The following is a 13,823-nucleotide window of genomic DNA, read 5'->3' as shown; positions in this document are numbered from 1 at the left end:
ATTTCTTCCTATTCTAATCTAGTGTAACCTTGGTAGCCGTATTTGAATGTTTGTTTCACTTCCATCGTTTTTTGTATTGTCGTGATATATATGTTATATATAGGTAGATAACATAACGCGTATAAACGTCCCAGATATTACCTTTACATGATATTGACGTCACAGATATTACCATTACATGATATTGACGTCACAGATATTACATTTACATGATATTGACGTCACAGATATTACCTTTACATGATATTGACGTCACAGATAAATACTATTATGCGATGTTCTGAAGTCACAATTAGAATGATATGATATTGTAGTAACTGTTGCGCGTGTTTCATTTATTTTTTCGTTAATAGCTCGGTATTATCCTGTATTCACTAATATTGGTAGTTCACTTGTATATTAACACAAATTTAATTCCCATGAAAACGAAAATGATGATAACATTAAAATTAAGAATCATCAGTGAAAACCCCTATTTAATCAATATTATTAAAATGAATATATTTCGTTCGTATACCAGTAAAATATGTCCTTTTATTAGGAACAGTGTGCTAGTGCATTGCCTTTTGAATCGCAGCAAAAAAAAAATAACATTAAAAAAAATAACCACTGTTGTGGTTTTGTGGTTTTCTGCTTATAATTCACTGATATTTTCTGCAATGGCGTTGTAACAAATGGGAGTATTACCGTCTTCATTTTTTTAGCGTTTGTTCCCTTTCAAATACCTAGGCACTGCAACAACAAGTCTGTTACGGTTACCATCACAAATATCGTCCCAGCCCATCACAGTACCGCCACTAAAACTGTCCGGTTCACGAACGAAGCAGTCGCAAATCGTGCACCGGACGTCGCCAGACTCTCCGCTTCCAGTCACCATATGACGAGCGGAATTTTTATTCATTCGTGAACAGAACATTGCTTCATTTGAGTTAAAAGCAACGAAAGTGAGTCCGAGCCAAAGTAAAATGGTTGTTTTGGCAGATACACGATAAACTATGTATATAAACAATATTCTCGAGATCTCATTCGCAGGAACAATACGATAGCACAGATTCAACAGCGGAGATCTTCACAAAAGGTCATCATAATTGGTCTGCTGCTTCGCAGACGGTCAGAATTCGATCCAGTGTGGTGCAGACAATTTAACAAGCAGTTTATTGTCTTCGCACTTGAAAAAACATTGTCGTGGAACTTGACGTTGCAACACTCCTAAGTGGAGTGCTCTGAACTTGTGACAGCAGCGGCATTACGAAAATGTGTAATGCTGGTTTTCTTTATAAGTTTTCAGGTTTCAGGGGGAACAGAAGTATTATGTTTACGGTTTTGACCTGTCGTAGGCATAATTCACGAATTATTTCCGAGATCACATAAGGGTCACAATAGATTTTCTCTCTTGAATTATTTTAATGGATAGGGTGTCACGTATTAAGTATTCACTCCCAAATTTTTATCTCACAAAAAAGTGCATTTATACAGATGAGGTCTGTCCCCCTTTTTTTAGAGCATATTCATATAAAAAAAAATCTGAGTAGGACCTTAAAGGCGTCTATAAATTCTTATTTTATGTTTAGTTCAAATTGAATGTAGATATATTAATTATTCAACCGAGTATATGAACATCATAATTGTCATAATTGATGGACACACACAAACAATGGAATACGATAATAGTATCTAATATATTACCTAATTGAGACTACAAGAGTGATAAAACACACCTGATGTAAAGTGTCTACCAATTGTCTTTAGTATTGTATATTTCAATCGCGCAGTATTTCTGCCTCTGCCGTTGTTCTTTCCATATTAGAGAAGACTCTAAGAAGACTTTAAGAATTTTCAGCAGACTGATCTTCCAGTTAAACCCGAATGACGTACCCACTGATGTTTTTTTTTGTATAAATTTGTTTAAGACAAAAACGTTGTGGCTTGATTGTTGGTAACCAGCATAATTTCCTTTATTATTCCTATTGACTTGAGCTCAGATTTCGTCCTCGCGTGTTCAAGGTGCATATATTAAACCATATAATTGTAATTTGGGCAGTTATCAGCAAATGTTTTCCCCGAACTGCTTTCTGTAGACTGATTTGATTTATCCTGACCTGAAATACTACTCTGATTTCGTCTCTAGCTCTTTGCTTGTGTCAGGATATATTCCCCTTTAACTTTGGTTGCCATTCAATTTCTAACGTTTTCTTTGTATACCTACATAGATTTTTGTATCTTTGTGTCGACGCTATATTAGTTCAACTATCATCAATAACATAGTCAAAAGGCATCAGAATGTAATTATATGATCATCTTTACCCACGTTACAGACATGAGCAACATTGTATGCCCAATATGGTGAAATTGCATGGCACAAAAGAATGAATTACAAAAATGAAGGCGCAACTAAGTGATCCAGAGTGTCCCAAACCACAAACGGCTGGCGTTAGTTTGTCTCCAACCAAAACCAGGAATATCTGTTAGTCACTCGTGATCTAAAACAAAGTATATATTTAGATAATATATTTAACAAAATTAGCTGATATAAAAAAATAGTTAGGTCAATTACCAGATTTCCTATTGTTATTCGGAAATGTATTGATAATGTGTTGATATGATACATTACAAGTCCCCAGTAGTACAGTGTACTGTAATAATGGCACCATCACCTAACGTAATATTGGTTATCATAGTTCACATGCGTGAATAGTTCTTACCAATACCAAACTTCCTGACATAGTAAAATAGATACCTGATGTCATGTATTTGTGATTAACTTCCTGGTGTAGTTTATATTACAATAGATGTGTAACATGTGTGTGCATATATCCGGAACAAAAACATAAACGCACAATATATGAAACATGTATGTGCATATATACTGAACAAAAAAGGAAACGTGTGTTACGACCGCACGACAAGACAGGGCGATTGGATTGTCGCACTTGCGCAACAGATTCAAGTCGGTTATAGAGACGACTGCGTCGCATACCTTAGGTACTCATGGCAGACCCATTAGTCCTCAAACTGCCAGGAACCGCTTGCGTGCCGAGAGAATCATAGCGCGCCGGCCTTACGTCGGGTCACCTCTGACACCACGGAAGCGGCAAGTGCGTCTTGACTGGATGCGCAGACATGGCACGAATAGGTTTGGGATGCGCCGATGGAGGCGTGTGATGGTCACCGACGAGTCTAGATTCTGTCTGTATCGCTCAGACGGAAGAAATTTATTTGTGTTATTGCTCAGCTGTAAATAAGCCATATTCCGAACCGATCCATCATCTCCTGGCATGCGCTATTTCTGCCAAGTACGCATCTGCTTCATTTACAACTCCAACACATTGAAAAACAATAACGCCTCAATTACACTTGACGTTTTGTTATTGTTCATTTTTGTGATGATGTGCTTAATTTTTTCACAAAATGCAAAACATGACAAAAATTTGATCATTTCCAAATCCTACTTCATATTAACCCTAGGGTGTCCGGCCTCCCTATGGGATAGCGTCATCAATTTTGTGCGGTTACTGATGAAGGTGCAGTGCATCTGATACAGTATTACAACAGTTTTTATTGTAGGAAAGTAGATGGGAGAAAGATAAGCAAACAAAATATCTCCATTGGATCAAGGTTTAGATATTTTAGCTTTTCATTTCAGTTGAAGATGAGGCGACAATATAATAAGTAATTGTTTTGGTACGCCTACCTTACACATGCTAAAGAATTTACTTACCTGCAATTTTTTGTCAGCAGACCTTTACAGATTTTCGTTGAATTTTCGTTGAATAGCCAATTTGAAATGTTTAGCGTGACGTCATTTAAATCTGGCGTCAATCTTAGCATGCCTGACCACCTAACATGTTTTATTGTACTTCCAAAATAAATTATAGAGCATTTAATGGATTTCTAGTTGAGTGCATTATACACTTGTTTGATAGATTGTTTTCATGCGTCTTGATGAACTCCTAAAACAGCGACATTTTGCCATACTCGGGAAATATATTTGGCATTCAATAAAAACGTTTGTTATATTTTCTATATTAGATTATATGATGATGATAATTAATCATTGGACTTTAATGAGTGTTCTTGTGCGTGCTTTACAATATATATATATATCACGAACGTGTGTGTTCATGTCATGAGCGACATGTTCATGATGTTCTGTTCTTTGATTTCAATATCGACCTTGGCGTTTAAACACCGGGCAGAAGACGTCTTAATTCTCAACTGGATTCTCTATTGTCAGGATAATACACTTGATAATTTGTTGATTGCACATCCAAGTACGCTAAAAGCCACACTTAATTACTCTGATTGACTGGAAATATTCTAGGAAACTTAGAAACCTTCAAAGGACCACATGTTTGACCTTGATAAGAAGTCGTTTTAAGTGTCCACACCTCTAACACACCCTGAACTACAAAGTGGGTTAAGGTCGTTTATTTCGACAATCATCCTTTTATCCGAAACTTACAAGCCAAATGTCATTAGTCTAGATATATGAAACCTTAGGAAGAATTGTTTTTAGTTTTATCTTCATTTACCCCGGCGACATTAAAGAAGAATCTATTTTTTATTCGGTAAAACTGACAGCCTTCTGCTAAAGAAAACTGCAGTCCAGATGTCAATTTACATCTGCGACAATCACAGTGAATCAAGGTCTTTGGTTTTATCAGTCTAGATAGCCCTTCATCCGGACAAGGGATAAGCCATATATCGTCGTCTTGACATGGATGACCTGTCAGAAGAAATCGTTCGTAGTTTATATATATATGGCCCCTTGTGATTTGTTAATATGTCCGAGTAAGTCAATTAAACGAGTGTGGTGACTCTATTTATTGTATTTTGCGTGCCGCTATATTAAACTAAAGAAGAAAAACTACTTGTGCATATATATTTAGCATGCTTGATATCCTTTCATCACAGTAAGCTATAGGCAAGGTTTTCAGGCCGCTTTGGGAAACAAATTAACAGTATTGTTTATTTAAAACTAAATGTTATTTCATTTTTTTATTGATTTGCATAAATTTATTAGTATAGACATTGGAAAAATTGCATCCGAATCTTTTACAAAATTGTATATGCATTTCAAATATGTCTCCCAAACGGAAGAACCAACGTACTTTCATAAATATCACAGTATTTAGTACGGTGGGTCTGGTCCTTAACCGTTCATTATAAAGTTGGGCTATATGGTATCATATACAGAGTACATGCGTCGGAGACTCCTTAAACAGTAAGATATGAACGTTTTCTAATCCGTCAATCAATGTACACATCTTTCAAAAATATGAAAGAAAAACAATTTCTTTTCGAAACTGACATCATATCATTTAACAGTTTATTCCTTGGTCGTGCAAGCATAGCTCCTTTTTGATCTGGAGTTCAGCGCACTGTTTACAATTGCATGATGAGTATTGATACCGAAATAGTTATTTAGATTCTTCCATTTGGTAACCATGTACATATTTTTCTTTCAACATATTATTTCCATTCAACTTATTTTCACATTCTACACAATAACAAAACTGTCAATAAATGTACCTGTTACAGAGCAATACTTATATATACATATTTATCTGCTTACATGAAGAAACAAAGCAAACATTAGCATGTTAAACATTACCCAGGTTACTGATTTTCTCTGAACGACGAAGTATACAGATTGTTAATGTTGTTTTATATCCGTCACACACCATAAAGTATCCCCTAAACGGTGACTATGGCGTGTCAAACTTTGNCGGTGACTATGGCGTGTCAAACAATATTCAATAATTTTATACTTTTGTTCGAAATTTTATATTTGTATTCAATAATTGTAAATATATGTGCAATAATTTATATTTGTATTCGATAATTGTAAATATATGTGCAATATTTTATATTTGTATTCAATAATTGTAAATATTGAAACGTTTGACACGCCATAGGTGACCGCCTAAATTATATTTTGTTGGTGCGATTTTAAATAAGCTATCAGCATTTTCTCTCATTTTGCTGGAACGATTTTGTATAAATTGAGTCCATATAAAGTCAATTGTTCGAAAAGACACATTATCAAGTTGTTAGATACCCCTCAAGGGTGACTGAACAATGTCGTTCACATTGGGATGATAAAGTTGCATTCGTTTCAAATATTAATTTCATTATAAACCTATAAGTTTTTAAACGCCGTTGATGATTTCGTTGCGTTTCAGTGTCTCCTCAGTTATTGGTTGTTCACTTAGGGTTCGAATCTTGTAACCGGGTATTGATGATGCTTCAGTATCGACTAAGAGTTCAGATTTGAGCCGTGTTTATCGACGATTTGGCATATAGTTTCTGTTTACTTTTCCAATGTTGGCGAAATGTATTTGTAAAACGTAACAGAAAGTTAAATCAGATTGTAACATTAACTTTATTAAAGTATGCATTCGCCTCCTTCTTTTGAATTTGTTTGTTATATAACTTATTTTATTATCTTATTAACCTATTAGCATGGACATCACTGACATTGACCTTTGCACTGGTATAGAAAATAATAAGATCTGACCACACAACTAGCAGCGTTCAATCTTGACAGGGCTCTTCAAGTTTATTTATATAAGAAATATCGAGATTGGAGCCTGTCAATATACGTGTCAAGTTCTTAGGTTGGCGTCATCTAGGTAAAATAGCATGCTTATCAAACATTTTTCTCATACATCTGCTACAGTAATTTGCTTTTACTGTTCATATTTGTTCTTTATCGTAGGAAATATATTGAAATTCCATGAATCGAAATTAGAAACCAATGGAATTGACTTTAATTCATCCTTTTATTTTTGTGGACGGGATGTAAAGGGTACCTTTCCAGTGGCCTTCCGTATGCAGTGTTCTATAGCCTCAGTAGGATAACATTGAGCTTTAAGACCAATCCATCAAAGTATTAACACTAGCCTCAACCGGCCACAGTAAAATTGTGCGCCGTTTTGTCCACCAATCTTGTGTATACTGTGACGTCACGTTACTATTGTATGATATGTGATTATGACGAAAGGAACAATCATTTGAAATAAACCCGAAGAGGAACTGATAGATGTTTAGTCGGTTGTTAGTATCTTATCATTTCTTTACATATATACTACCTTTCATTCATGATGTACCAACGTTTGTTCCCCTCAGGATTCCATCTGTTATCACCTTTCGTTACGAATAAGATCAGATACAGGACACATTTCTTAAAAGATATCAAACTGACACTAGAAATATAAAAATCATTTGCAAGAACAAAAACAAACATAAAAACAAAAACATTTAAGAACATAACAACTCATCATAGTCAGTTAATCAATGTACTAATCACACCGGCTATTCAAACAATTACAAAGCTATAAATATACTCCAATTAAAAGCCTGTCTGTTGTGCATCGCCATGGAAATCTATCACTGTACTAGTTCTTCTAGGCCTTGATAGACAACATATCTGCTGACAGACATGTTCCCGTAATTCTGCATCAAGAGTGAAGAAGAGCATGAAGTTCCAGAAAGCCTGGGAGCTGTCGCCAAAACACTGCATATAGAGCAACCCGTTATTTACAGATTCTTCTAAGTGAACATCGAAGGACTGCAAAACGAAACGCATTTGATACATATCATAGAATGTTAAGAATTGTTTAAATGTATATGTTTCTATATGTAGTACAATGACAGCAATGTTATAAATGTTTATGTATATCTAACTGGGACACAAGGACACGTACATTATCCTCGAAATATCGCTATAGTGACAAGGTAAATATAAGTAATAATCTGGGATTTTTAATTTGTTTCATATACCTTATTTCCTTTATGTTTTATTGGTTTTGTTTTAAAATGTTCCTCAAATAACATCAAATTAATAAATTATTGAAAACGTGCTGCCTTGTACACATAATTTGTGTATTTTACCAGCAAACATTTGAACTAGCTACTGACCAGCTGACTGTTCTAATGCTATGTCTCGCATGTAAAATGAGTAAAGTGTCAACTGATCATCTGGTCTATTTAGTAATTCATGGTCCCATTAACACTCATATGTGTAATTCCTACGTTTAATCCTTTCGGAACGTATGGCCTTATTCTCTCAGTTCTGCGTGTGTAAGATAGAGCTGTCCAGAGGTTTAAGAAATGTCTATGTTATACTCCATTTGACTTGACCTGAGGTAACGAATTTAGAAGAAAAAAATCTGATGCCGCAGTGCGGAAAAGGCGACGTGATGATAATAAACCCTTTTACCATATATTTACCGTACAAGTTAGAAATATGATATTATTCTGTTATGCTCTCTGAATGATTCTAGGAAAAGTTGATATTTTCAAAAGGGTAGCCTGTCTAAACGCATTTTCATGGTTCTTAAAGTGAGAATCAGTGTAGTTACGGTGAACCAAAAGACACATCAATGAGCAAAACCAAAAACACCCGACTTCATACTGGGCCGCGCGCATTATACTTCATACCGCACTATACTTCATACCACATTATAATTCATACCGCATTATACTTCTTACCGCCGCATTATACTTCATACCGCATTATACTTCTTACTGCCGCATTATACTTCATACCGCATTATACTTCATACCGCATTATACTTCATACCGCCTTATACTTCATACCGCATTATACTTCTTACCGCCGCATTATACTTCTTACTGCCGCATTATACTTCATACCGCATTATACTTCATACCGCATTATACTTCTTACCGCATTATACTTCATACCGCATTATACTTCATACCACAGTATACTTCCCACAAAGATCAGGTTGTCGACAAAAGTTTATTAACCTGCAGTTTCTAAACGTTGTGTTGTACGTTTTTGCTTTTGGATTTGCCCTTTTTATTTTAGCTTTGAAGCATGTCCTTGAATATCGAATCAATTGCTACATGTCAATATCGTATGTGTGCAATCAGAGATGCTTCTATCAAGATTGGGAAATAAGATGCAATATATGTGTATCGAACAGCTTAGGTGTTAGCCGTTCCTGTTACTCATTACTGAAAGTTAAGATGGAGATGTATCGGGTGATGCAGCAGATTGTAATTGGCAATGATTTCAAATCTTGGTGTTTCTAACTTTTACGCTTTGCTATATTACAATAATATGTCTTACAACTGTACCTGTGCAAAGAGTAATATTTCATACTATTCATATGTCTAACGCTGAGCTATTTACTGAATCTCATAGACGTGCCCATTCTTACTTCCAACCAGTAAACTGGCCTACATTGCCATACACACAAGTATTTCATACCTGCAAGATAAATCTGAGAGTCCCCCAAATCCGTGCGATGAGTAGAAACAACCACGATATCTCAAAAGTGTCGTCTGCATCTCGGATATTTGTATCTGAATCGCTCCATCTAAACCTTCCGTGACGTTGACAATTCTGATAGATCAAGGTTAATATAGGATCAGAATTTTTACACAGCATACAAAATAGCAGGAATACTTCAAGATTAAACAACATGTCAAATTAAATGAATTTAACGAGTTATTTTCATTCATCTGTGTTTTGGTGGAAATTGTACTGGGTGTCAATAGTGTTCCAAGTCTTTTAAATAATAGAGAATTTAAGGCATAAAGCATTTCATAAGTATTATATGTTGTGTCTGAATATTGATAATTCCTAACGTTCAGTTCTTTAAGGCAATAGAGAACTGGAGGCATAACACATTTCATAAGTGGCTGAATACTTATATATTCCCGTTCGGTGATCCTTTGGTATTACCTTTCTCCATTTGAAGAATTTTAGCAGGATGGATATCACAAGTGTAATCATGTACGTCATCATCTCCCAAGCCTTGCCCGTCACTAGCTTCCACATGAGGTTATTGCTGACGTCACCTTTGATCCAGCACCAAGGTCCACTCCCGGAGTATTTGTCTTCGCCTAAGACATCGTTGCCCAAAGCCACGCATGTAATTGCCACTACAGGGAAGCAATGAGGTGTTGCATTACAAAAGTGCATTATGTAACATAGACATCTATAAATAAAAGAACTTTGACAACAGGGCCCTACCGACTTTATGGTTAATTATCATATCGAAGTCTTTGGCTTATAGAAGAATCGCCTGCTTAAAAATTTGCAGGCATTATTTCAATTATATTCCATATTTCTAATCGATTATTCAAAGAGTGGTTGAGAGGTTTGGATTGTTACAATCGAAGTTCCTTTTCAGTGAATAATACAATACAGTGATATGAAGCATTTCTTATTATCACAAATATGTTTCAATGACGTCATATTGTTTATTACGTTATTTCCGGATGTATACTTAAAATTTCTTTGGTATTAAATTGATCAAAAATATAAAGGATTACAGTTTTCATTGATACCTTAAACATTTAGTTTGAATCGGCCATCTTTAAATTAAAGTAACCTGATGTGATCAATAAATAGATTTTTTGCAATTATTTCAGCAAAATTATAATAGGTAAACACATTGGCACAGATACTAATGTCACACAAATAATACCATGGACTTACCTGGAATTACAATTGGAATAACAGTCATGGCGATTTTAGCGGTACGTTTCTCAGCAATGTTCACTCGGAGTGCGACCGCACTAAAAAGATATATGGCTATGGATGTCGTCCAGAAGAATGAACTTAGCGTTGAAGTCGTTGTTATAAAACTTTGGGCAACACAGTAGGCATCGTTCGTTTCTTTACTGTTTCCAATGACAAACCATCTAAATGTACTGATCAAATTGCCGTATACAGTAAAGATGTCGGCTATCGTGAGACAGACCAGGAGGTATCGGGTGTAGTTCTGTATGTGAGGAACCTGTCGGTATGACCACAGAATGGCCAGCCCACAAAGAATTGAAACTGAGGCACTGCTACATGTGATGATAGACGTTACCGTGGCTAGGTTAGACGACATATTGTCTGTTATTGTCACATTTGTTAGCACGTTGAATTGTTTAAATCGTTTGGGATGAACATTGCGAGTTCTCCGATGAATTTCAATTTTTTGCTTCGATGGCGTTGTTTTCTAAAAGTTATAAAATAAATAAACAATCTTGATATATCTTTTATGATAAATAAGCATTCATTGACTAGATTACTGCCTATCTTTTATGATATGATATATAATGCTTTATCATACCTCTGCTTATTTCACACTATATGAAATTAATATCATAGAGTTGGCTATCTCCTTGAAATCCCCACATTAGGTAATTAGCTCACAAAAAGGGTGCGTTAGTTGGGAGAACTTAGACCAAGTGAGTTAGTTCAGAGGATGGGCGTGGCTTGGTCGAGTTATCGACCAATAAGCGTCGAGGAAGGCGGGCTCCAAATTTAGATGTTGAAATTAACCCCAATCTTGTCAAGTGATATTGTTGTACTATAGTCTGCAATTTGTTTATTTTGATGCTGTTAAATATAAAAATTACATTTTACTGTTCATCATGATTTTATTGTATATTGTCAGATTGATGCTTTTGTATCGATATAATAAGACAGTTAAAGTATGGTTATTTAGGGATATAGCAGGTTTCTGATTCCCCTTGGCCAGAAACGTGTTGTATACCTCATAACCATACTTTAACTATATAACATATATCGGTACAATGTATGACATATATCGGTACAATGTATGACATATATCGGTACAATGTATAAAATATATCGGTACAATGTATAACATATATCAGTACAATGTATAACAAATATCGGTACAATGTGTAAAATATATCGGTACAATGTATAATATGTATCGGTACAATGTATAAAATATATCGGTACAATGTATAACATATATCGGTACAATGTATAACAGATATCAGTACAATGTATATCAAATATCGGTACAATGTATGACATATATCAGTACAATGTATAACAGATATCAGTACAATGTATAACATATATCGGTACAATGTATAACATATATCGGTACAATGTATAAAATATATCGGTACAATGTATGACATATATCAGTACAATGTATAACAAATATCGGTACAATGTGTAAAATATATCGGTACAATGTATAACATATATCGGTACAATGTATAGCATATATCAGTACAATGTATAACATATATCAGTACAATGTATAATATATATCACTACAATGTATAATATATTGAATATGTGATTCAAAATACATGATTGTTTTCAGAAAGGGTACCACAAAAAGTCTTGCCGTCCTGTCTTCAACTTGTGACCAAATAAGTAGTAATAACAGTAGTAATTGGTGTATATGAGGTGTTGATTGTGGATGGAGGTAAACAGAAGCGGTGATGAAAATGATAAATATAAAAACACAGCTGTAGTACAAGATAAATATAAAATGATCGTTACACTGTTCTAACATCATATAGTATCACTATTGCCTGAACATACAACAGGTGTCTATACAGATATTCAGAAAATAAGATAAATAGGGATGTCTAAATATCAATACATACGTGTCAAATAACTAACTCACAGACATATATCTTGCATGTAGATTATCTTATAACTCATTTTTTTCAAAGAACGTGATTTTTTACTTACCTGACACCTACATGACCATGAATCTAGTGGTTATGACTTGTAGCGAAAACCGTCTTATATATGAAAACCTGGAATTTCCACACGTCACAAAACAAAATAGCTATTAACAGATATATACAAACAAGCGGGTGATTGTACAGTATCTAATCTATAATTATATGGACAATACGTATAATATAGAACACCTGATGAAGCGCCGATAGTTACTATGGGCGATTGGAGGTATCACGCCTTTGTGTTTGCTGTCGTTTGATTACTTGGCGGTAGTAACATACCAACAGGTCATGTGTTGTGTTTCCAGCCCTACGCCTCATCAGAACTTCCTGGATATAGACTTCCTAACTGTTTGACCATCAACGTCAGCAGTCACGGTTGTATACAGTCTACACGAAACAATATGGTTAAGTATATTGACCCCGTATGTTATTCTATTTAGCGATATTATTAGCTGTACTAACATCTATTGTCTAAATTAATACAATGAAGCTATACCATCGAACTGCTTTCATCACACGATTTCCCCGAGAGGCTTTCCCTGATATTCGTAGGACACCGGTATGTTATACACTTACCTGATTTCACCTTCGGTTTTTCCACCAGAAGTGAGATCATTTATAGATGTTATGTGTTGTGAGTGTATGTAATGTTGTGCAATGTTATTTTGTATTTTGTGCTGTAAATGTTGCACTTTTGTTGCATGTAACTGATGAGTCGAAAGACTCAAAGTATTAAAGAGCTTGAACTTGAACTTGGTGACGGAATGACACATAACCCGCGGAGCTGTGCGATTTCATGAACATTGGCGAATTGTAAAATGTGTAGACATCTGGCCTTATACTTACAACAAAGTGAAGTTTGATACTGCTTACATTTTAGATCGATGTAATTATTGTTCAAACTTTTGACGAAACAACTGTAACATGTGCAGCTGGGAATTGCAGTTAAATTTACAATGCATTATGAGATATATCTTAATCAACCAGTGAATATTTAAGAGATCCACATGTATGAGAGGTTCAGCAGTAAATCAAATTTGTCTTTGATAATATTTTTTTTTTTTTTTGATAAAGTAACACCTATGAAATTATGTGTAACATATTCATTTTTGTATCACTATACTTTGCTGTTTTTATTTTTGTATTCTACTTTTATTTTTTCTTTAAAAATGGGATGAATTACATATAATATTCTTTTGTTGGTTGTTGTTATTAAACAAAGGAAACAGTTAACTCACCACAATATGTATACAGGGTGAAATGTATCGAATGAAAAATACATTTGTATGTATTAATCAAATGCATATGCATACAGAATAGTTCAA

The 13,823-nt window shown here is 34.7% G+C and overlaps 1 protein-coding gene across 2 annotated transcripts; it reads right to left on the bottom strand.

The window, feature by feature from the left end:
- Positions 1-6,996: 6,996 nt before the first annotated feature.
- Positions 6,997-12,547, bottom strand: LOC110460827 (G-protein coupled receptor 157-like). Of its 2 annotated transcripts, none has more exons than XM_021514004.1 (5): positions 12,503-12,547; positions 10,481-10,991; positions 9,722-9,921; positions 9,245-9,379; positions 6,997-7,573 (listed from the first exon to the last, which is right to left on the bottom strand). In XM_021514004.1, exons 2-5 carry the CDS (start codon positions 10,878-10,880, stop codon positions 7,355-7,357), a joined length of 954 nt encoding a protein of 317 aa, XP_021369679.1. In that variant the 5' UTR covers positions 10,881-10,991; positions 12,503-12,547; the 3' UTR covers positions 6,997-7,354. The 2 variants fall into 2 exon arrangements, with proteins under 2 accessions (XP_021369679.1, XP_021369687.1); XM_021514012.1 differs by having other exon boundaries at positions 6,997-7,519.
- Positions 12,548-13,823: the final 1,276 nt, after the last annotated feature.

The sequence above is a fragment of the Mizuhopecten yessoensis genome, unplaced genomic scaffold (genome assembly GCF_002113885.1).
Source record: "Mizuhopecten yessoensis strain PY_sf001 unplaced genomic scaffold, ASM211388v2 scaffold1379, whole genome shotgun sequence".
Classification (NCBI taxonomy): domain Eukaryota; kingdom Metazoa; phylum Mollusca; class Bivalvia; order Pectinida; family Pectinidae; genus Mizuhopecten; species Mizuhopecten yessoensis.
The sequence above is the reverse complement of the archived record's forward strand: the minus strand, read 5'-3'. Positions and strand labels throughout refer to the sequence as shown.

What these genes read in the sequence shown, in the direction of transcription:
- LOC110460827 (XM_021514004.1), bottom strand. Translation starts at nt 10,880, where the DNA reads ATGTCGTCTAACCTAGCCACGGTAACGTCTATCATCACATGTAGCAGT. An exon ending in TATTCCAATTGTAATTCCAG is followed by an intron (nt 9,922 to 10,480) that starts GTAAGTCCATGG and finishes GCTTCCCTGTAG; the next exon opens with TGGCAATTACATGCGTGGCT. An exon ending in CTCTCAGATTTATCTTGCAG is followed by an intron (nt 7,574 to 9,244) that starts GTATGAAATACT and finishes TTCGTTTTGCAG; the next exon opens with TCCTTCGATGTTCACTTAGA.